General features: G+C 39.2%; 1 protein-coding gene across 1 annotated transcript in view; it reads left to right on the top strand.

The window, feature by feature from the left end:
- The window catches only part of LOC148592297 (A-type potassium channel modulatory protein DPP6-like), a 127,510-nt gene that overhangs the window by 66,441 nt on the left and 37,929 nt on the right, over nucleotides 1-23,140 (top strand). The window contains exons 2-3 of the mRNA XM_088535248.1: nucleotides 9,294-9,408; nucleotides 17,094-17,192. Of these exons, the coding sequence (XP_088391374.1) occupies nucleotides 9,294-9,408; nucleotides 17,094-17,192 (214 nt within the window). The remainder of the gene's footprint in view (nucleotides 1-9,293; nucleotides 9,409-17,093; nucleotides 17,193-23,140) is intronic.

Here is a 23,140-nt window from a genome sequence, read left to right as displayed (position 1 = left end):
TGTATTTCTTAAAACATCAAATGATTGGTGTTTGAAATAAGTTGTATAAAAGTTGTACAACATTAATCTTTGAATTTTAGCATCTGGAATATCTCCGGAGTTTGCATTTTACATGCCTTGTATGCCATACTTGGGAGGGGGATGGAGTTGAATGAGACTTTATGTAAAACAAGTTTTAAGACAAATGGGTAAGGCGAATGGTCGTTGCATCAAAAACAAGGCCACTGTTTAATGCTGAGGAACATTTGCTACATTATTTAACATGATAGTTTAATCTCAGTGGAGCAGAACATCATTAGAATCCTGCTGAGGAAAGAAATATGTGAATTTTTACTGGTTCTTTACTGAACTTGGAGATCATTTCAGTGTGCATGCATCAGATCATGTCATGATGTCTATTCTGTGAGTTTGGACTTTGTTCAATGAGTAAAAACTGTTTGTTTTGTCTCTTTCTTAAAGGACATTCAGGTTAATCTTCATTAGTTAGGAAATCGTATTATTATAGGCTCTGATCTGTTATTTCCCTTTAAAAATTCTCAATTGCCACCACAGCTTCCTCTTCCCTTCAGTGTCATCCCACATGATCAGTTTGCCCTTTGGCTTGATATGCAGCTGGCTCCTCTTGAACTTCAGGACTCAGGGCATTGCTGCCTGACCCTGGCTTGCTTTGGTTGGGTTGTGTCACTGCTGTGTCGCACCCTGACCGCCTAATCTAATCCACCATCATTTTGTAGGAAGCAATGATAAAAGGAACATATTTTGAACAACAACAAAGATTTATTTCAAACAGTAACAGTAGTGAGGGCTCTTCTCTATTGCTTTCTGTTCACTAAGCTCTGCTGAGTGTTAATGAGAGTCTACATTGGCCAACTGAAGAATGACCCTCCCCTAGCCCCCAGCTGTTTTAATTCACACATGAATTCATGTAATAATTACTATATCACTGATGTGTTTGCAAGTAATCTGGCAAGGTATTTTTTGCTTTCTTAGCATGCAAGGCAGTTTCTACCTCCAGAGCTTGATGGACATCTCAGAAGGATGCAAAATGAAACTGATAAACCTGTTTGCTTCCCACCTGCTGTACACAGCATTTGTGTATTCCAAATAAACTGCTTCTGGCTGTTTCTGCAGGTCAGCAATGTGAAATCTCTGCTGTCTTCATGGCTGTTTCTCAGATTGCTCAGAAACAAATTATTTAGGAATTAAATTTTGTTCACTTCATATCTTCCTTCCTGTGCTATTTAGAAAGACATTACTTAGAAATTAAATTAGAGACAAAATATGTCTATGAGTTAGGAAAATGTATTATTAAGCTGAATTTCTAATGCTGTCTTCTTAGCCAGGGAGATTAAACACTTCACTACTTCACTTATCACAAATTTTTCAAAATCTTCATAGGTGTTCAGAGTCATAAGCTGAATGATACTGCTTTTTATTTATTTTTTTAATAAACACTGTGTGTCTAAAATATGTAATTGCCATTTTACAAATGTAAGCAGAATGTCTTTCTGTTGGATTTAAGAAAGGGGAAAGACTTGAAAGACTGTTTTTCTAGGTTCTCAAGTCTTGAAGAAAAGCTTCTTTTCGTATTTCTTGAGATCATCACACTTCAAAATATAGAGTAGAGAAATGATATCCTAGCAAGCCTTGGCAGCAACCCTTTGCAGATGCTTTCTGGTGTGTATGAGCTATATTAGGGCTTCAATGACCATCACAACTCAGCTTACAATAGAAGCAAAGCTTCCACAACATTTTAGTGGCAAACCTGGAGCAAAGCAACTGCTGTAGGATACAGAGGTCCTGCACATTAATGATACAGTCTGTAGCATTTGGGCTTGCCAAGTCTGTTCATGGATCTTTTCAGAACACAGACTCTTATGGAAGAAAATTCATAGCTTCAAGCCAAGTACCATGGCAGATACTTCATCCTAGAGGTGGATTTGTTTCTGTTTTAGGAGATAAATATGTGTGCTTATATCAAACACTGAAATAAAATCAAAGAAATGCAGTTGATTTTACAGGGTCTATCACTATTGGGAATGGATCTTTAATTATCTTGAATTACAGTAGCGACTTGGGGTTCCAGGGAGGAACTGGAGTCCCACTGTGCCAGGAGCTATAAAACATCTAGGCTACAACAGAAGAATGAACGAAACTTAAGGTGGGAAAGTGAAGATGAATAAGATGACCTTAAATCAAGGCTATCACAGTTCTTGCCTAAATGTTATCTCTAATCACACCCGTGTGTTGCACTATGCCCTTTCTCCTGTGCTTGAGTCACAAGATGATCATGCTGTCAGCTGGAGATACACTTGCTGCTTCTGGTCTGACTAGTGTTTGGAGCTCAAAATTTTGTCATCTTGAGATAGCCTTTTGGCAGGATTTTCAGAATCCATGTTCAAATTTCTAATTTATTCTGGAAATTCCATTATTCACTCTATCCCAAAGCACTAGGGATATTCTGTGATTGTGTCAAATAGTAAAGTTGCATATTTTTACTTTGTAGGGTAGGAAGATGTCGCTATACTCAGGTACAAAAGTCCTGTGAGGTGCCATTTCAAAATGTAGAGAAACTAAATTAATCATTTAGTGCTGCAAGATCTGGAGAGGATCCAAAACCTTTTCATCATAATGCTGGTAAAAATGATGTGAAGTTATTAAATATCCACTTCTGCAGAACCATACAGCCAGGAATTCTAGATAATACTATGTTTAGATATTTTTACAGATTTTTTTAAAGTTAGAGGTAGCTCTAGGTTTCATTTGTAGCTGACACAGACTGGCTTTGCTCCAGTGGAGGCCATGATGTGTGGCAGTCAATGCTAGCTGAGCCTTCTGCTCTAGCGTTGTGGAAGACCCATCGTGTGTTAAATCTAACAGAGAGGTGTAATGTGCAGATGGCGTTCGTTTTCTCCTATTGGTTTTGTAACAAAAACATATAAGACTGGAAGTTCTATCAAAGCAGAAAATATGTAAGATTTATTTTTACAAAAGGGTCAACATTACAGATGCAGCCTTTTTTTCTTGCTCATTCTCCAAAGTTCTGTTATTGCCAACCTCACAATATTTGCGTATGTGTACCTGGCCAAAAATTATGAGAGCAGACAGAGCTATAGGAACAGAAGGAGTGGCTCGAGGACATTTATAAAAGAGGTTTTCATGTGTGAAGGGTAAGATTGTTGCAGGTATGCAGACTAAGAGATTTTTTTTTTCTCACTGTGCTGGAAGCAGACAGAACTGATATTATTAAGCTGTTGCTCCTTATTAAGAAAAAGTATCTTTTATCACTCGTAGCTAAAGAAAAGCGTGGTGTTTTACCTTGTGTTCAGATGAAACTTCTTGTGCTTGAGTTTGTGGCCATTGCCTCTTGTCCTGTCTCTGGCCAGCACTGAAAAGGCTCTGGCCCCATCATCTCTACCTCATTCCTTTAGATTCTTCTCTGAATTGGTAAGATCCTCCCTCAGGTTTCTCTTTTCCAGGCTAAACAAGCCCAGCTCTCTCAGCCTCTTCCCGTAGGAGAGATGTTCCAGTCCCTTCACCATCTGAGCAGCCCTCCAGTAGTCCCAGTAGCAGCATGTCTCTTTGTACGGGGGAGCCCAGACCTGAACACAGGACTCCAGATGTGTCCTCACCAGGGCTGTGTGTTATTGTATTAGGATATTTCCTAAGAGCTATAGCCATCAAGGAGGATTGCACTGGGCCAGGCACAATACCAAAATAATTCTTGCCAACAAAGACCCTAACTAAGTCCTAAATTTCCGACAGAAAAGGCGATGGAACCACACGGGAGAGGAGTGCAAGTAGACAGGATTGATCCGCAGTGGCCTCAGCAAACCCCTGGCTGTGGCTACTGCTACACGCACACAGGCTTATTGCCATTTTCATGGTGATTAATATTTCATTTTTGCTGCACAAGGTTAATAACCTACCAGGATGAGGTATCCATTCCTGCCCTCATTTGTAATACTATCTAGCGGCTGCAATCTGCAGCAATTTTATATTATAAAGAACTAATTAACAACAGAAATATTTTTCCACTGAACAGCATAGGAGTTTTACCAGGCATAACAGTGTTCCTAGGATGTGCCTTAATTCCTGAGCAATATTTTTATTTCGGTCCGTATTCTGAAATCAATGAGATTATTTCCTGGAGAGGTTACACTCAGTATGGTGGGTCAGGAGGCAAATGTTTTAATTCAGAATAAGGTGGTGTGAAAGATGAAGGTAGAATACGTATTCCTGCATTAACTGTGTGTTTGCAAGCTTTCTAGAATATTGTTTATTTACTGTGTTTACGGGAATAGCATTTCAGGTCATACTCAGGTTATTTAATTAAAATTTTAGAAGCAAATCAGCAATACAAGAAGCAGAGTTTGCAGGCATGGCTCAACAAAACTGCTGCTATAAACCCCGTTCTGTCCCTGCCGAAGCCAATAAAAGTCCTTGCATCTACTTTTCTTTCATGCCAGTATACATCCCTATTTATTTATTTAGTCTGATTTACGCTGGTGTAAGTGAGAGGAGAGCTCAGTAGTCTCCTACATGCATATGTAGCAATGCACCTGTGAGATTTTCCATGGATGCAGATCAGTTCACGTATCCTGTGTGGTCTTTAAGGGAATGAACCAAATAGGACATATCTCAGGGCCCTTTTCTTTAACTTTTGCTTGCAGCAGAGCCCAATAAGAGGCATTTGTGGAAAACTTCTTCCATAGGGGAATTAGCACTGTCAGAAGAGGGTAGCTAGGTTAAAGGAGAAAGGAGGCTAAAGTCTGTTGCATCAGTGGCCCGGGTGTAGGTCATGATCCACTCCAGGAGCAAACATTGTATCCAGAAGAAGCAGTTTAACACATCTGGATTTTGTTGATATTGCACAAAAATGGCAACTCCTTGTTGAAAAGGCCTAAGAGCTCCATTGTGGCTGGTGCAATATGGATATTTAAGAGTTATTGGTCCATGACCAATATTTCTTTAATACCAATACTTAGCAAGTGATGCCCCATATTGTCTTTAGCAGTATTGACATGCATATTAAAAAAAAAAAAAAAAAAGTGCCTGAAGAATTTTTGTTTTAAGAATATATTGCATGCACCTAGCTGGCAACCTCTCATCAAGTTTCAAATAAACACGCCAGAAATAATTTTGTTGACAGCATCTTGTATTGGAGCATTTCCATCCTTCATCCATAGCATGTCAGCACAGTGATTCTTTCACAGGCAGAAAAATATGTCCTTGCAGATCTATAGCTTAAAGCCTTAAATACTGTAGATGTCTGTTTTATGGCTTCAAAGTCAACTTCACAGGTGGGCAACATTATTTTTCAATCATAAATGGAGATGAAAGTGATAACATTTATAGGTTTTCAAATACAGCATCAGTGAAGTGTGCTTATTTTAAAACCTGTGGTAACGTCTGCTTTACTTACCTAATCTTAAAACTATTAAGGTTTTATGCTAGAGAAAGAAGTGTATGTGTGGGAAAACAAGCTGCAAAGGAAAAATAAATAAAAAAAGGAGAAAAACAGACTGAAGCTTTTTATGTTGCTTGCAGAGGTCGTTCAGACTTTGTATTTGTTCTTCATCATAAGCAGAAAGGACATATGACTGCTCAAGCTATTGCCTTTTCTTTCCCAAAGATTCCATTTAAGATGATATTGGTAATATAATTTTGCCTGAGCAAAAAAACACGTTTTCCCTATTTTCATTTGTGTAATACGATGTCAGATTTTAGTATTAAAAACATAGCAACATCTTCAGGCTTAACAACCATGATTAATGAGAGGGGTCTGTATTTAAATCCGCATACCAGGATCTTTCAGGAAAGGACAAATTATGCCTTGATGCAGCACAATGGAAACAAGCATTTTGGGAAGCTGTTTTAGAATTATTTGCTGACTTGGATCTTTACCTACTTGTGGCTTAATTACACATCTTCTGAGGTTCTTCCTAAGCAGGGTAATAAACACAGATACTTTTTTGAAGCGATACGAATATGAGGTTCCATGTTTGTGGGAACCTGTTTTTGAGGGAATTTTCTGTCAAGCCCGTGGAGTATTAGAAATTGGTAGAGAAGCCATAATCTTCATGGAGTAAAAGGCAGACACAGTTACACAGCAACATCCCTGTGGAATTAAGAAAAATACAATTTTTTCCTGGACTTAAGGCTTTTGTGCTAACATATGTATGGCATACTGTGTGTGCTGCAGATGTCATGTAAGAGTAAGTGACTCCTTCAAAAGCAACTTCAAATGAGTGAGAAGAATAAAAATCTTGCTTTCCAAGCCTGTGGAAAGAATGAAGCTGTTTATCTTTTTTTGTTAAAATGTCATTTATCTTATCTTGCTTTTTATCAGAGAATGTTTCCTCGTGGAATTTTGAAATTTAAATAAAACGGTCCTTTTAGCTTCCTTGCAGTGTATTAAAACCCATTCCACTTGGATGTAAAATTCAGACTTTTGCTTCAAATATTTTTCAGCCCTTATTTGCAACTGTTTTATAAACGAGAAGAGTAGAACATAGTGGGGTTTGCTGAGATGCTGTACCATATAGCTATGACAAACTTCTGTTTCTTTTTATAATTATATCCAAAAAATGTAAAGGCAGGGAAGAGGTATATATTTCATTGTAAATCAACTCTACATCAAGAAGTCTACAGTTTTCATCCTATTTGAGACCTTTCTCTGTTTTTTTGCTTAAGCTTGTTGCTGGTCAATAGTGAATAAAGCAAAATTGGTTTGTCTGCAATGATTCAATAAGTTGGTAAATCTACTGCTCTATACCCCAGCTCTGTGATTCAGGAGGAACTGTCTGCAATTAGGAGCATATGGCTTTTGTGCTGTGGTTTGTTGTCTACAGTACTCCTGGGGCAAGGCTGTATATGTTGTCCTTGTATATTTGCCCAACAGATATCTGGATTCTGTCATTGTATTCTTGAGAAGCTGTTGAGTAGGATGAAGCCTGTCCTTGCAGAACTGATTTTTCTATTAGATAGGCAAACTCTATGATGGTATAGGAATGAAGATTACCTGGGGCACATTCATAGTATTTCATTGACTAGCCATACTCTTAAATAAGAAGAACCCATCAATGGTGGGTTGCAAAATGTAGAAGAATGTAGGGCATGTCTGAAGGAATACTGCAACTGGAAAAACTGTTCTGAAGTAACCAGGAAAAATATGTCCAGCATGAAAAATAAAGGATACTGTAGCTAAAAGGTATCTTTTACAGGTAGAGTACTGCTTCCTCCTGTTTCTTTCTATACAGTGTTTCTGTCGGGCTTGTAGTGCTGTCTGTATCTTACTTCTACCTCATTGTCCAGGGCAAATTGCTCAAACTGGGCAGTGGTTGGGTACCACCACAGAATTTTTTCAGATACTTTGTCCCCCTTTTTCCTTTTGTCCCTGTGGTTTACACTGTGCCTTATTGTGAAAGGAAAAATATTTCTGCCACTGAGTAACAAGACCAGGATTCATTTCCTGGATTTATTTCTGTTTTGTATGCAACCCTGGGAAAGTCACAGAGTCTCTTCTGAGCCTCCATGCACCACCTGAAAAATGGGGGCCCTATGACTTTCCCGACTCACAAAGCAGTTGCAAGATTAAATTAATTAATATTTGTTAAGATGCTTAGGGTGAAAGTGTTCTATAAATGCCGTGGTTTATAATCCCACCTTTCACTTGTTGGCAAAATTGCATCTCTCAAGGCTCCTGACCTACTTTTCGGATTTTTTTCCTCCAGTAAGACATAAACTATATGTTTGTTCCATCTAATTATTTTTCATTTCAAATACAAAGCAAAGTGCAGCTGAAGGAGAAGCAAGTAGGAGTAATAACTTTTACCTCTATTACCAGATAGGAAAGAACTCTCTTGTTAACTGAAGATGTAGAATAAACAACAGATTTACAGATGGTACCTCTATTTTTAATGACTCACAGCTTAGCTCTCTAGTGCTCACTCATAACCTTTTTCAGTTAGGTTAGATGCCAGAAAGTATAGGAGAAGAGTCCCAACATCATCCTTTTTTTTTTTTTTTTTCTGTAAAGTAGATTATTGATACAAAAAAAAAAGTTTGTTCCACATTATTTTCCCAGTGTTTCCCTGACATCAAAACTGACATTTGCCAAATTCTCTGCTCATTATGTATATATATAATGGGAAGTGAAATTATCCTCAGGATTGCAGAAGAACTGAATCTATTACAAGGCTTAGTCTTTTTATTTTTTTCCAAAGAAAAGAAAGGGATAAAGTGCAATAAGTATTTAAGATCTTTTGCATGTGAACACAGCACTTCATAAAATCTTCACCGTGAGAGCAGAGGTTGTACACATGTAGAAGACATATGGTAAAACCACATTCAAGTCAAACCAGTCAGTCAATACTGATGGAGTATTTATTCTAATATTTTGAGATCATGATTAAATATAATGTAGATGTTAGACATGGCATGTCAGCATGTCCTTAGACCTACCAACGAATGGCCTGAGGGAGGCGTGAAGTTTTCTGAGGCGATAAAAGGTCACGGTGGGGATATTCTCCTTGGTTTTTAATTTCTATACATGACCCTGTAAATTATTTATCTTCCCATATCCTTCTCTGGCATCTTATCATCAAAGTCCCTTTAAAGCTACTGCAATACTCTGTTCTCAGCCTTAATGAGAAGAGGTAATCAATTGCATTTTAATAAGTGAATTCAGCTATGTCTTGGTACAGGCCGCTGGGGCCTGGGCATGAGGAAGTGGTGGGAAGGGTGGGTTGTGTTGCTGTGTGTCCTCTGGCCCTCCCAGTCCCTTGGTCCTGCCTGCTTGAAGACCACGTACCCTGTGTTGGCCTTCTGCTCTAACCTTTGGCTGTTTTCCCCTTGTTCCTAATTAGTGGCTGCCAAATTATAGTTCTGCAGCTTTTAGGGGCAGCCTGGGGATGGCAGATCCTTCCTCTTCATCCCTCTGCTCCTGAGGAGGAGTCTAGGGAATTAGAGGCAGAGGGAGGTGGCTGTCAGCAGTGACAGTGCCCCAAGGATCAGAGCAAGGCTTACCTGCCCTCACACAGGAAAACTCATCGCAGAGGTGAAACACCAGATTATGCTTGACTCCTTCCATTTATTGATTATGTAATCTGATGTGGAATGAATTAAATTAATACCATGATGTATTAAACTAGCATGAGCTATGGTTAGCTTGCTTGCTTCCATTATCACAACTATGGAGTACATGGTGTGGTTTTACAAGAAAACCTTGCTGTTTTGTTTCCTTGTCTAAGCGCCCTTGCTAAATGTTCACTTTCCTTTGATATTTCTAGGAGCTGGTGGGGAGTAATCCTCCACAGAGAAACTGGAAAGGAATTGCAATTGCCTTACTTGTTATTCTCGTTATCTGCTCCCTGATTGTCACCTCTGTTATACTCCTGACGCCAGGTATTTATCACCTTTAACTCACTTTCATTGTGTTTTTCCTCTGTAATTTCACACTTCTAAGGGCAAAATGGGGATTGCAAAATGATTGCAAATCATCCTTACTGTTCTTTAGAGTGATGTGACATTGAGTTCAAGGCTTTCTCAGGTAGATTAGTTTAGAATTTTGCATTTCTATGAAAGACTAGGACAACTGAACTGAAGATACTAGTGTGAAACTTGGTTGCCAAAACACAGAGTCATTTAGATACCCATGGTATCAGCTGTGAAAATGGACTACTCAAACAGTACTGGATGCTTATATTTAGGCACCTAAATCCCATCCAATCTGCCTGTGTATTTGATTGATTTTAGATCAGACTTTAATGCTACAGCTTGCCAAATCAGTTCCAGATAACTATGCGCTAGATAGCACTTAGACAGAAGGTAATTAGTATCTTCCCAGTGAGACATTCTTTAAAATAATCCTATCACCAAGTTTCAGCAATGTTCTATACAGATAGCCTTTGTAAACTCCTCGCAGTAGCTGCTGAGGCTATAGCCTTGATTTTTATGTGATATCATTGAGATTATTGATCATTGCATGTTTATACAGTAACTTTCTGAGACTAGTTACAGAGCAGAAATAAAGCGCTTTTGTGGCTCTGAAAAGCTTGTGATCCAGAAAAGAAAAGGCAAACAAATGAAAGATGAGGCACAGGAGACAAAAGGTGTCACGAAAGGTTAGAAGTTACAAACCATAGAAGGCAAGATGTTCCCTGTGGAGATGTTTAGAAGAGAAGAAATGGGGATCCTCCGTGGATGAGTGCAGGCGGATGATCCTAGGGGACAACATGATAGAAAGTAGTCAGCTGAGAAGAGGAACAGAGTCGAGGAATGAAAACAGTGTGAAGAGCATAGGGTGATGAAGTGACAAAGATGAGATGTAAGTTGTGAGGAGGAAGTTTAAAAGAGCCTGTAGTACGTGAGCTGACATGCAGTTCAGCTCATGTTGGCTCTCCTCTCTGTCTCAGCTCTCACTCTACAGTTCTACTGTAGGGTAGGCAGTGATAAAGTAAGAAATACAGGATTTCACTGAGTTAAATTTGAAGATGAGTGAAACAGTCCTCTTTCTGGTCATTTAACTTCATTCTGTGTGCAGTTTATTTCCTGCTATCCCAAAGTTTTCAATGTGCTGAAGAATTTGGTGTTGGGTCCTTGGCTGATATAAACAGATGTAGCATTAGCTATAGTGGTGCTGTTTGAAATGCAGTGGGGACCTATCTCTTACTTTAAGACTTTTTAACTATGTTAAAGATTTTATCAGGGTAGAATCTGGAGATTTCAGCTGGGTTAAGGCACGTTTGCATTTTTTGACTGTCATGCCAGACAGTAATTAAATTCAGTAATGTTAAGATTTTATTAAGGTTTTTCTTTAAATTGTTTTCACTAGGGAGCAGATTTAACACCCTTGGACAGTTCAGTTCATCTAAATGTTCTCTGAGATGCTTTGGTTGTATCTGTTGGGATCTGTAATCCCACCAGGAAAAATATGTTTGCAGTGATGAATATTGTTCCTTCCCCATTAGCTTGGAAATGTTATCTTTTATTTTACAGAAGTATGGTGTAGACTTTTCAAAAATGAATGTTCAATCTTAGATTCCTAAATTCATATTTAGGGCCTTCCAGAAATTGTCAGTAGTTCAGATAAATCAGACTGCATAAATATGAACATGGTTACAGCTCCCACTTATATATATATCCATATAGATAGATACATGAGCAACAGTTTAAATATACCTGCACAGTCTCCCATACACTCTAAATTGGAGTCTTTCTTTTTCCACGATTACCTGTAATAAGGATTTTTTTTTGTAAGGATCTTATATGATGTGGAGTCAGAATAAAATCCTTTGAAAATTTAGCACTTGTTTTAATTCTGGGCTCAGCATAGATTTTATGTAGGACTTCTAAATTTTGCTCCAACTTCTCTATAGAAGAAATGACACATAAAACTCACTAATGACTGTTAAGACTAGAGGCACTGCAGAGGTGGTATTGAGGCAAGTGCCTCAACAGAAATAATGTACTCAGCATTGACACCCTACAGTTCTCTTCTGAAGTAGTGTGCTCTAATTTTGAAAGACAGGAGTACACATGAGTTATTATGATGAGTTTTTATTTTATGTGGTTTGATATGGAAATGTGGAATCCACATATTCAGTATTATACATAAAATTCACATGTGTATTTGTGTGTTTATATTTGTATGTGCGTACGCAAAAAATATAGTCTCCTTGGGATGAATATGTGTATATGCATATAGCCATAAATCGCACAGTTGTTAGTATGTACTTAGCAACAGCTCCAAATAGCGCCTTAGAGGGAGTCTCTTTGTTTATATCTTTGGAATATCCAATGTCATTTTCTTTGCTAAATTTTCATGGTTTCTGAGATTTCCAATTACTCTATTTGCTTAGACTGGATTTGGATTGGAGTTTCCCTGCAGATGTTTCAGAACCTTCTCCCACATATGATTACAAAACTTTTGAGCTCAATACTGTGTCTGTATTATTATTATTATTATTATTATTATTATTATTATTATTATGGATGCAGTCTGCTTCATGGTGAGACTCCATCAAGGATAAAATCAGAGAGTTTAAGCTGCTGCTGTGACTTGGCAGCAGCAGAGTTCAGTCTTCTCCTGGGCCACTGGTCCTGGAGCTTGTTACAAGGACACACTATGGTGCAGGGTAATGGGAGGCTCATTCCACAGGCTTTGCCTGCCAGTCAGTGTTAAGTGAGACATTGAGATTGGCTTGGCAAATGTAACAAGTACTGAATTGCTAATCCTGACTGTAGATAGTACTTCCTAGCAAGGTAGGATTGGGGAAAACCTAGGAGCCTGTCCAGAAGGGGAAGAAAGAGGGGTCTGCACTTACCTTCCATATAATTCCTCACTAGAGGAGATTTGTTTATCCTTTGGCAGCCAAATTGAAAAATAAGTGATAAATGTTTGATTCAAAGCAGAGGAAAGGACAGAGGATAACAAAGGAAGGCAGTGAAGCAGCTCTGTGAATGTATGTTCATGAGAAACTGCTGCCAAGTGTGAGAGCAGCATTGGTGAAAAAAAAAAAAAAGACTCCCAATTGGAAATGTCTTAGGTGGGGTGATGAAGTCTGACATGGGCAGAACAAAATGCTTGACAATACTTTAAAATTTTTAGGTCTTTCTTCTGATGACAATGTTGGAGTTCAAGCTGACACTGTCCTGCCAGTACAATATCCCTTATCCTTTTACCTCTGATTTTTTCCACTAACACCTGTCCATAGTGGCCATCTCACTCTCTTGGAAGTCGCCTTCTTTCAGTATTTTGCCACTGATTTGAAGGCCTATTTTTTCAATGCTACACTAAGGCATGTGGTGAGCAGATGCTATAAAAACAGCAACGAACACCATGAATGTCTAAAGAGAGTGATTTGAGGCATGTCTGGAATACAGGGTAGAATGCAGGCTTGCAACTGTGTGCAAAGAAAAATGGTTAGTTGGACCCATGTCTTGCATCACGGTGGCAAGTTTCCCCTCCACTGTGAAAATCTGCACAGTCTCCTGCAAAAGAGTGAGTGAGATACAATAGAGAATGAGAAAGGTTTGCTTAGCAGAGCAGATGCCGATTAAGCTGTTTAATAACTGAGGAAAAGGGATTTATTTACCTTCTTGAGTTTCTTTTGCAAATCAATTCACAACCTTAAAAAAGGTTTTACCTCTGTATTCAGCTTTGGAAAGGCTGAAATCCCTACTAGCTTGAATTTCTTTGAAGGAAGACATTAATTGTGCATAAGATCAGCTCACAAACTGTGAGCACCATTTCTTGCATTCAGCAGGCATCGTAATTACAACAGCAGTGCTTTATTGATAGCTAATGTTTTGATCTTATTTTATAAAACTCTAATAACAAATCAATATTCCTGTGATTTGTACGTCTTTTGATAGTCTAGAACAGCATTTTCCAAAGAAGCAATAACTGGTGAAAGCTTGTATTTAGTTATAATATACTGCATGCGTGCAATCGCCTACTCTGAAGGAGTCTATCACGTGTGGGTGAGACCTGCCATTCCACCCACCTCTGAAAAATAAGAAGCTCTTCATATAAATGATAAATGTGTGGGATTTCACCCTAGGGAATGAAATCCCTGACTGATGATTGCTCACTTGTCGCAGTGTGTGATAACTGTATGAGTCCTCTCCGAGAAGTGTTGTGTGTGTATTTGTATTAACACACGCCGAAGTTAATATTCATGTTCACACACACACACATCAAAGAGAAGATCAAATTCATCAGAAACTTTGCTTCAAAACTAAAAAAAAAAAAAAAAAAAAAATCCATTAAACATTTTGCCTAGGAAAAGACTGCTGTATAAGGCCCTCTGGTAAGACAAGCAAGGACTTTCTGCAGCTCTCTTCCTGAGCTTTGTGGAGATATATATCAAGTTTGTTCCTTTCAAATCTGACCTTCAGATGAAGAAAAAGAAAAAAAGAACATCCAATTCCATATTATTTTTTTTAAAAAAAATCAAGGAAACATTTTTTACAGAAATGATGCTGACGGTAGTCCTTGGGTGGCATTAATTCACAGTACACTGTCAGACAGCCAAATGCATTGCCCAGTGATCCTAGTGTAACTTTGCTAGTCAGGAGTAGCAAGGAAACGTCCTTCTGTGAGCAGCTGTGCAAGTGTTTAGTTTGTTTATTCGTAACTGTTGTATGTGAATGTGTCTTATACACCATTTTAAAAGCATATAACATGGCTTATACACCATTTTTTCTCTCAGCATGTGCTCAATGCTGTTGTGTTGGTGGGATTTGATTTGACTCTCATGTCCCGCGTTCTTTGATTCCCCACACTGTTTGTATGCTGCTGTGCAGTTAGCACCTGGTTGGCAGGGGCATCTGGGCCCTCTCATGGTGGGGATATCAGTGCAAAGGAGGTGGTGGCACGTGTCTCATCCCCTCCCTCCATAAACCTAAGGAAGCCCCAAGGTCTCTGCAGTTGTGTGTGGACACAGCTTGTGTTCTCCACCTGGTTTGTGTTCATCAGCTGGTTCACCAGTCACAGCTTAGACTCTACAGAGTGCTACTGGGGACAGCGTGGATCCTACAGTTGCAGTTCTTTCTCTGCAAATGTTTCCATGGGTGTCAGAGGAATGGAGAAGGCATTCTTAAAGAATGCTCCAACTGACCTGACCTACGTATTAGATAAGAGATCAGTAAATCTTTTTTTTTTCACTAAAAATCATTGATTTTTTTTTCTCCCGATATAGAAGGAACTGATGTTATCCATGGTGCATTACAGGATCTATACTGCTGGAGACAGTAACAGTCTCCAAGAGAAAGATGTTTGAGGGAGGCTGATGTGCATGTGTGCTTCAGTTACTGCCTCTCCCTCTTCCTGATGCCCTTTGAGAGGTGTTTGAGCTTCCACGATGCTGTGGTGAGACCAGCCTAACGTTGGCACAGAGTGAATGGTTGTGCCTGTCCCTTGCTGTGTACCAGGAGGAATCGAGCCTTGGGATATAGTTTCTTCTTTGGCATGACTTCTTGAGAACTGGTGCCTGAACCAGCTGTGAACCTGCAAGACTTGTGCTCTGCATGGCCTGAACTTACTGGGTCCCCAGCACAAGGACCTTGTGCCATGGTGGGAACTGACTGCAAGAGCTTCCTCTGACCTATGTTTTTCCTTTTAATAAATAAGATTATGACAAAGAACTTGGCATGACATTATCACATAGAGGGATTTGGCAGACAATTTGTATTAGTGTGCTTTGTTCCTTTAGAAGCCAAATTCAGCAGTGTGATTGAAAGCTCGACCAGGCTTAAAATTATGAAATTTTCAGAATATGCTATGTTTTGGTAAAAATACTAATTTATATTATAACAGCTTTTAGTGGGACAAGATATTTTTCGTAGTTAATTTGCAATGCTTTCAAGTAGCTCTGGAGCTTCAGCTTAGTGAAATAAAAATAGACTTTTCTCCTAAAAAAAAAAAAAAAAAAAAAAAGCCCTGAACACTGAAAGGAATTTGTTTCCACAGTTTCTAATCACCCGTCTGTTCAGTCACTGTAGCAGGTTTAGTACTAAACAATGTTAAAAATACTTAAGGCTACATGATGCCAGTAGACCTCAGGCACTAGAATGCTATAGTGATGAGAGACACTGAAGCACAGAGACCTGCTGTGGAAATCCTCAGAATGTGGCTTAATCTGCTTCATTAGAGAGCAAACACATTTAGGACTGATTGCAGAGATTCCATGAAAATGTTTTTCAGAAAAAAAAAAAAAAAACTGAGATGCAAGGTGTACGCTTTTCATCTGTAAGATGAACTTAACGTATACACTTTATGAACTTTAACATATATGCTTTAATGATAGGCCCAAGAACCTCTGCTGTGTTTATATAACCACTATATTACAGAGAAGTATTGAGGCAAATGAGAAGATATTTAACTACAGGAAGAGAGGCCAGTGGTCAATCTCAAGAGGTTAATTTTGTGCCTTGTTTAAAAATTCTGCAACACCATAAGCTACTTTCTAGTGTTTCCCTTTCCCTTGCCTTTCCCTTGCCTTTCCCTTGCCTTTCCCTTGCCTTTCCCTTGCCTTTCCCTTGCCTTTCCCTTGCCTTTCCCTTGCCTTTCCCTTGCCTTTCCCTTGCCTTTCCCTTGCCTTTCCCTTGCCTTTCCCTTGCCTTTCCCTTGCCTTTCCCTTGCCTTTCCCTTGCCTTTTTGTAATAAGTAACCACACTTTCAGTCTTAAAATTGTCATTTAATCGTTATTTACAGATTAATATATATATTCTTATTGTTTCTGTGTCACACAAGACTTAAGATGATTGTATGAAAGACAGCAGAAGAGGATGAGTGTATCTTTGCAGGGTAAAGAGTGTGCTACAGAACAGAGAAGGGTGAAGGAATTGAGGGACACTGTCTGTTACCATCTGAATTTCCAGAATCTGAAAATTGCAGTCTGATTCTTCAGTTTGAAGTTTGCATGCTGCAGTCGAGTATGCAAGTGAAGTTTTATGTCCTTTTGCTAAAAATGAAGATTATTATCTACACCACCTTACTCAGGGGTCACATCCCACAGGCTTTTCAAAAATATCTGTGCAGTTGAGTGCTGGATTCTTGCTGAAAGTCCTTTGGAAATATCTAAAATAATCTATCTGCAACTTCAGAAGTCAAAATACATCTGCAAGTCCAGTCCTGTGTGACATTTTTAAGGGAATAAAAATCTAAATTCTGGAAGCTTGGTTACTTTATAGTTTCTATTGTTTCAATTAACAATTGCAGAGCAGCCCTAGTATTCAGAATAGTTTTAGTATCTTTCAGTACAGTCAGAACTGTGTAGGGCTGTTCTTACCTTTTTTTTTTAATTTTTTTTTTGACAGTGTGTATGTTTTGAACCATACAGTGATGTTTTTGCAGTTATTGTATTCAAGCTTAAACAGCTGTGCAGTATTAGTAAGATGGTCTCTAACTATGGACTACAAACTGGTCCTTTTATAATGCTGACACTACAGAGGGGCCTGTGCACGGCAGAAAGCTCAGTGTGGATCGTTGCCAAATGAGATATGATATGGCGCTCATAGCTGCTCTATTTTCAGATGCATCTCAAATTAGCAGTAAAAGCTGTTTGCTTTCGAATGTTTTACAGTGGAAGATAACAGCTTGTCTCAGAAGAAGAAGATAACGGTGGACGATCTGTTCAGTGCTGATTTCAAAATTCACGACCCGGAGGCTAAATGGATATCTGGTGAGTTAGACCTCAGCTGCAGTGTCTTTTCTTCACTTATTTCACTCTCCTGGTCCCTCGTCTTATTTTCTTATTTATTCCATCTGTTCTTTCCTTTGAAATCCTATTCTCCAATTTCCTATTCTAACTTCCCTCACCAAAAATATGCAAACAACAAGGCTCTGTTACTGTTTCTTAATACACAAATCCCCCTGGGCTCGTGGCCGTGCAGTGAAAACTGCAGCCCTTGTCCCCAAGAGCTTCCCGAACTCCATAGGCAATGGGGCAGGCAGTTGGAGGAAGTGCTTGGAACGCTATCACGAGCATTATTTTGCATAAACAAATCTTCTGGCTTATGGTCCCTCATGAAAACATTTTTTTTGCCGGCAGAGAGGTGAAGTGTTGCTAAGTAACTAGCACAGCAGTGGTCCAGCAGCATCTGGGCCAGTGCTTGCATGCAGGCCTCTTCTCATCCTATATTGCTGTCCACTTCCCATTCCAGGAATAATCCTGTAATTAATGCAGGCAGCTTTTGCCCAGGTAGGTGTGTTGTGAAGACGTGGATTCCCGCTCTTGCTGGCACTTGCTGCTCCCTCAAGAAGCCTTGGCTGGAATAAAGTGACTTTTGGCACACCATTCATTTGTGCTCCAGTCCAGCTTCTATTATTAGCTAAACTCTTAGTCTTTCTTCTGAATTTAGTGGGGAACTGGATCAAGTCCTTCCTCGTGTTTGGCTTGCCTTGGCTGTTATGTCCATGGGGAGCAATTTTAATACCAGAAATGAAAAGAAAGAGCATTCAAGGGCTGTGCAGAATTAACACATTCCCCTTCACCCTCAGCCCAGCTGTCTCTGACTTTTCCCACCACTTCAGCTGTGCCAGCAAGAAGCTCCTGGCAAACACACGTGCTGCTGGGCCAGAGCTCTTTAGGAGGTTGTGTACCCTGGAGGAACACTGCAGCCCACAACCACTTTTTGTGATGAATGAGGACAGGAATATTAGCTGTGCCGCGGGCAGGAGTTATTTATTTAGCTTTCTGCTTTAGGCACTGATGTCCCTAGTGGCCCTAATGAGGGGAGAGGTGCTTTATTGAGACCTTTACTGCTGATTTTTTATTTGGTAGGCTATGTTGGAATGATAATGAGTTAAACGGACTTTAGTGGGAACAGAGAATCAAGCATCAAAGTAAATAGTTTATTACCTCTCTCTGTGATGAATACAGCTTTTCATGGGTACAAGATGATTTTTCTACCCACAAAACTGCAGTCTTCTGCACAAATACAATAGTCCTGTGTTTTTTCCGATCATGATCACCCACTGGCACCATATACACTTTTATTAAGAGTCCAGTAGTGTCAAGCTTGAAGCTCAGTCTCCCTCCTGCTGCTCTTGCTGACTCTAGTGCAACTTAACATCAATCAGCCTTGCTCCAGCTGAAGTTACAAGAGTATTATTTCTGTAAAGGACAAAATACAAAGTAATGCTGTGCACACCTGTGTTGATATTTTAGAAGAATTTGTCCTGCTGCTGTACTGCTAATGTCACATATTCTGGTTTTATTATATCTAGACAAATTTCATGAAGCTGATAGAAATTCTCTAGATTTACCCCTGGGTAACTTAGCTTTTAAGGGCAAAACTCTAATCAGCAATGACATTCATCAAAGGACCCAAAGCCATTTTACAACATTGGTTATGTTTTTGCATTATAGTTGCTTTGCACAGCTCTCTGTAGCTGGGTAAGTGACAAAATCTTGATTAAGGTCACTGACAACTGAGATGAAAGACCAGTAGCTCTGATTCCCAGGCACATATTTCTACTGTTCTAATATTCTTATTTTATTAAATGCAAATGAAAGACTCTGAAAATGCCTAAGTCAAATTTTGGTGCAATGAGAGCGCTGCAGTGGCTTAGCAGAAAAAAAAATGTATTTTTATAAGTAGGACTCAACGGACAAAATGAGTTTAAGCTCTGTGAGGAATCAGCACAGTTGTTAGAATGTAGTTAGTTGTAATATATCCTTGTTTTCCTTTTTCTACTGTTAATTATACATCAAAATATTTTGGTCATTCAGAGAGCTGCAAAACAGACTGAGAAATACAATCATTTTGGCTCCTTTCAAATCTACGTTTCCTTCTTTTTTTTCCTCTCTTCATTATTGCAGAAGATGGGAGTTTGATAGTCTCACTGAAGATGAAGCATGTTGCATGTTTAGGAGTATTTGAATCATCCAAGTGATTTTCTTCCAAAATAGTTCAGCTAGTAAAACATCTGTGTTCTTTCAAATAAGCGAGAGGCTTTTTCAAGCACACCGAAGGAACAAAGTCTTACTTTTGACTTCAGCAAATCTTAGACCGAGTGGTAAAATTCCAACGATTACCTTTATTCAGGATAGTTTATGCAGGATAGCAGTTAAAACCATATTGAGAGCTCACGGAAGTTGCTAGGATGCACTGCTGTTTAATTTTTTTTTTTTTTTTTTTGATGCGGTGGGTGGGTAAGGGAAATAACAAATTTCCAGTCAGTATCTATATCATACTTTTGATTTCAAAGGAGTTAAGAAAATGATACTCAAGGTCAAAATCGACATAACTCCATTTCCAATGCAAAGACTGCAAGCTTTCCTTAAGCTTTCAATGGTGACTTGAGGTGGCCCATGGATATGTTTGCATCCTTTTTATTGAAACTGCTATTAAATTTGCTGGCATAAAGTGAGAGATGAGCTCAAAATCGAATTTTGTCTGAACCTCCTACAATTTTAATGTAGCTGCTGTAATTCTAAATTCCATTTTGTGTTTTTCCTGGTGGTTTAAGGCGAGGAAGGGATGTTTTGTTTAATCAGCTGCAGCTTTTGGGGCCTTCCTCTGTGGCAGTCCTCAGTGTCACTGCATTAGTAAGAACGCTCCAGAGTGGAGCAACATATGTCATAGACCAGAATTAATTGCTCCTGTATTTGCTATTAGTTCCATTTCTTCCAAGGATTGTTGTTGCTTAGACTTGCCCCATAGCATTTTTTAACCCTGGATTTGCTGTGAGGGTTTATTTCTTCGGGACCGTATAGAAGAAGGCACAGCAGTATATATAGTAGATATACAGCAGAGGATGTTTGATACGCTACTGGCGATCAGATAGCACACCACCACATCCACCTTGCCTAGCAATCCAACCACAAATCCCAGCTGTGGCTCTTTTCCAGATACATCTATTCAATTCCTCATCTCTTGCACCGCTCTATTCATCATTCCGTACATCGCATCCTGCGCTCTTCTATTATCATCCGCTATTGTGAGCTTTCCTTAACTGTACAACTGCAATTATGTTGTCCATATGCTAAGCATGCATGCAAGCTCCAATTATCATCTGTAATATGCTCATTTCACACTGTGTATCTTTAAATGTTGTATTTGGACATCTCCTCATTTGCATATCCTCCTCCATACAACATCGGAGTGTCCTGCGCAGCCTTTTGTTAGTCCTCTTCTGAATGGCAGATGGCCGGCTCGTTAGCACAGTCTCCACTGCTTATCAGTTAGGCTCAAGCACCACATTACCTTGCAGTTAGACTTTGCAGTTATTAGGCCTTTCCCATATTCCACTGATCTGTGTTTCTGGTGCAGGATTTTAACTCCGATTTGTGAAAATCTCTCTGCAATCCTGCATAGTTCCCCTACCAGTTGCCCAAAACCTGGATAAACACAGGTGTTAATTCTTGATACTGAAGAACAGCTGACTTGTCCCCAGTACAGTAACTGTTGCTGAACACAATGTGAGAAGCAGATTGGATTATGATTTTTTTTTTTTTTGAGCTGCAATGAATTCTGCCAGTTTTGAATCTGTCTTCCTGGTTTCTCTTCCCTATCCCTTGGGGTCATGACAGCAGTGGCCATTTTTTGCAAGGAGACAGAAAATGATCCTGATGCTAAGACAAGCAGCAAAGACCAAATTTCCAGCACCACTCTTGGACAGTTACACCTATCTTTTTTTTTTTTTTTGATTTGATTTAATGGTAAATACATATTGCCTGCACTAAAAGGGTTTTTCTGCTATTGTTATTAGAAAAATACAATAGCAGCCTATAATATACTGTCCTTGGTTATTGTGATTCATTGGGTGCAAGATGCCATGATTATTTCTTGGAGGATATTTTCCAGCCTTCTTGCTGGCATCTGGCAAGACAGAGTGCATATAGCAGTGGTTGCTGCCAGGGTTTTAGGCTTTTTGGCTGTATGTTAGTGACTAGAGGCTCTGGCTAGGAGTGTGTCTTCTCTTGCTAGACACTGGCCAGACACCATGGGCCAGGCCTTCACAAAAAAGGTTATAGTGCAGGTAAAAAAGTAAGGGGTGAAGAGTGCAATTTACCCACGCAGTGAGGAGCCCCGAGGCACAGAAACGCCAAAGAACTTGCTCAGATTCATAGAAAGTTGACTAAAAAAAAATCTGAAAATCAAGCCTAGCTGTCACAGGTTCCTGCTCAGCTCTCTCAACCTGCAAAATTGGCTAAATGTTGTTTCTTCTTACCCAGAGAGGAATAGAGAGCAAATTAGCAAAAGGTTCTGAATGCCATTTTCAGAAATGACTTAGTTATTTGGAAACCTCGCTGGCAGTGAGAGCCAAAACCAATCCATGTATAGCTTCTGAAAATGGAAATTAGTCTTCTGTGTCAAAAGTCCTCTGAAAAATATCCTAATAACTGATATCCTAGTAGAGTGGTCATTTTGTCTGTAATTCTGAACTACATGTGTTTCACTGTATGTTTTACTAATAACATTACAGAATCTTTTAAAGTCTAATATTGAATTTAATGACCTAGAACTAATGCATTTTATTTACCATGCTGAAAAAATTGTCTGGTAGTAACTGAGGTAATTTATTTCAGTTTACCTTTAATAATAGTGCTTAGATCAACAAACTTGGATATCCTAAATGCCCCCAAGCCTATTCTGGGCAATGTTAATTCATCGCACTGTATTGATAAAAGCACTGATGCATTTCAAATGATGCAGATGCATGTGGAGTAAATGAATTATTTATAGTTTGCTTTACATAGATATCACAAATGTTGTAAGTGCTATTTTTTTTTTCGTTTTCATAAAAGGGTTTTTGTTAAGGTGCTACTCTTACAGCACTGAAGACTAAAATTACATCATTAGGGAAATAAAACATGGTTACCTGGAGTGCAGGCATCGCCAGACTGCTGAATCAAGGGACAAAACATTGACTGTGGGCTAGTGACCATCTCAACTGTAGGGCAGTGGGTGACTTTCCTTGGGCTGCTAAAGTGAGTGTAAAAATCATTGTCCTGAGTTTGTCGCCAAAAGAACAAATTCCTCCTCCTTGTGCAGTGCACTTTCCAACCTTGTGTGGGTTTTTGATCTGGATTAAGAAAGTGGTATAGGTCAGTGCAAGGGTCCTTGAATGCAAGTGCTACATTTGGGGCCACAGACTCATCCCAATTCTCGACTTAGGTTAAATGGGGGTAAAATAGGTACCACTCCCAGATGCTTATCTTGATATAAATCTAGCAAATTCATAAATGGCATTCACCCTGTGTGAATATTTGCTTTGTTTCACAGCTTGCTAAACTGAAATTCCACATAATTATTTTCAATGTATTTTATGTGAAATTTACGTGAAAATGATTTAAAAGAAAGGGCTTAAGGGGCTTGATGGTTCAAAGAAATCTTGTCCTGCTCCAAATTCTGGTGTGGAAACATCATATCCTAACTGGTGCTTTGGCTTTGCAAATGTCCTTGAAACATTTTCTTCTATAAACAACTAGTTATTGGATGATCAGCACATCTGTTCATGGCATTTAAGGTTTGAATGAACTGCCAGCCCTTAACTACAAAGATCCCCACTGCCTGGAGGAGTGGTAGGGGCAAAGTACTGAGGTAAACACAGGACTGTAAAGGAAAAGGCTGATTAGAGAAAAGAAGGAGCATTGACTGAAGGAGAGTCCAGGTCTAGCAA

The sequence above is a fragment of the Tinamus guttatus genome, unplaced genomic scaffold, assembly GCF_059628265.1.
Source record: "Tinamus guttatus ecotype Peru unplaced genomic scaffold, ASM5962826v1 Tinamus_guttatus_pri_ptg000621l, whole genome shotgun sequence".
Taxonomy (NCBI): domain Eukaryota; kingdom Metazoa; phylum Chordata; class Aves; order Tinamiformes; family Tinamidae; genus Tinamus; species Tinamus guttatus.
This window is presented reverse-complemented; position numbering and strand designations above follow the sequence as displayed.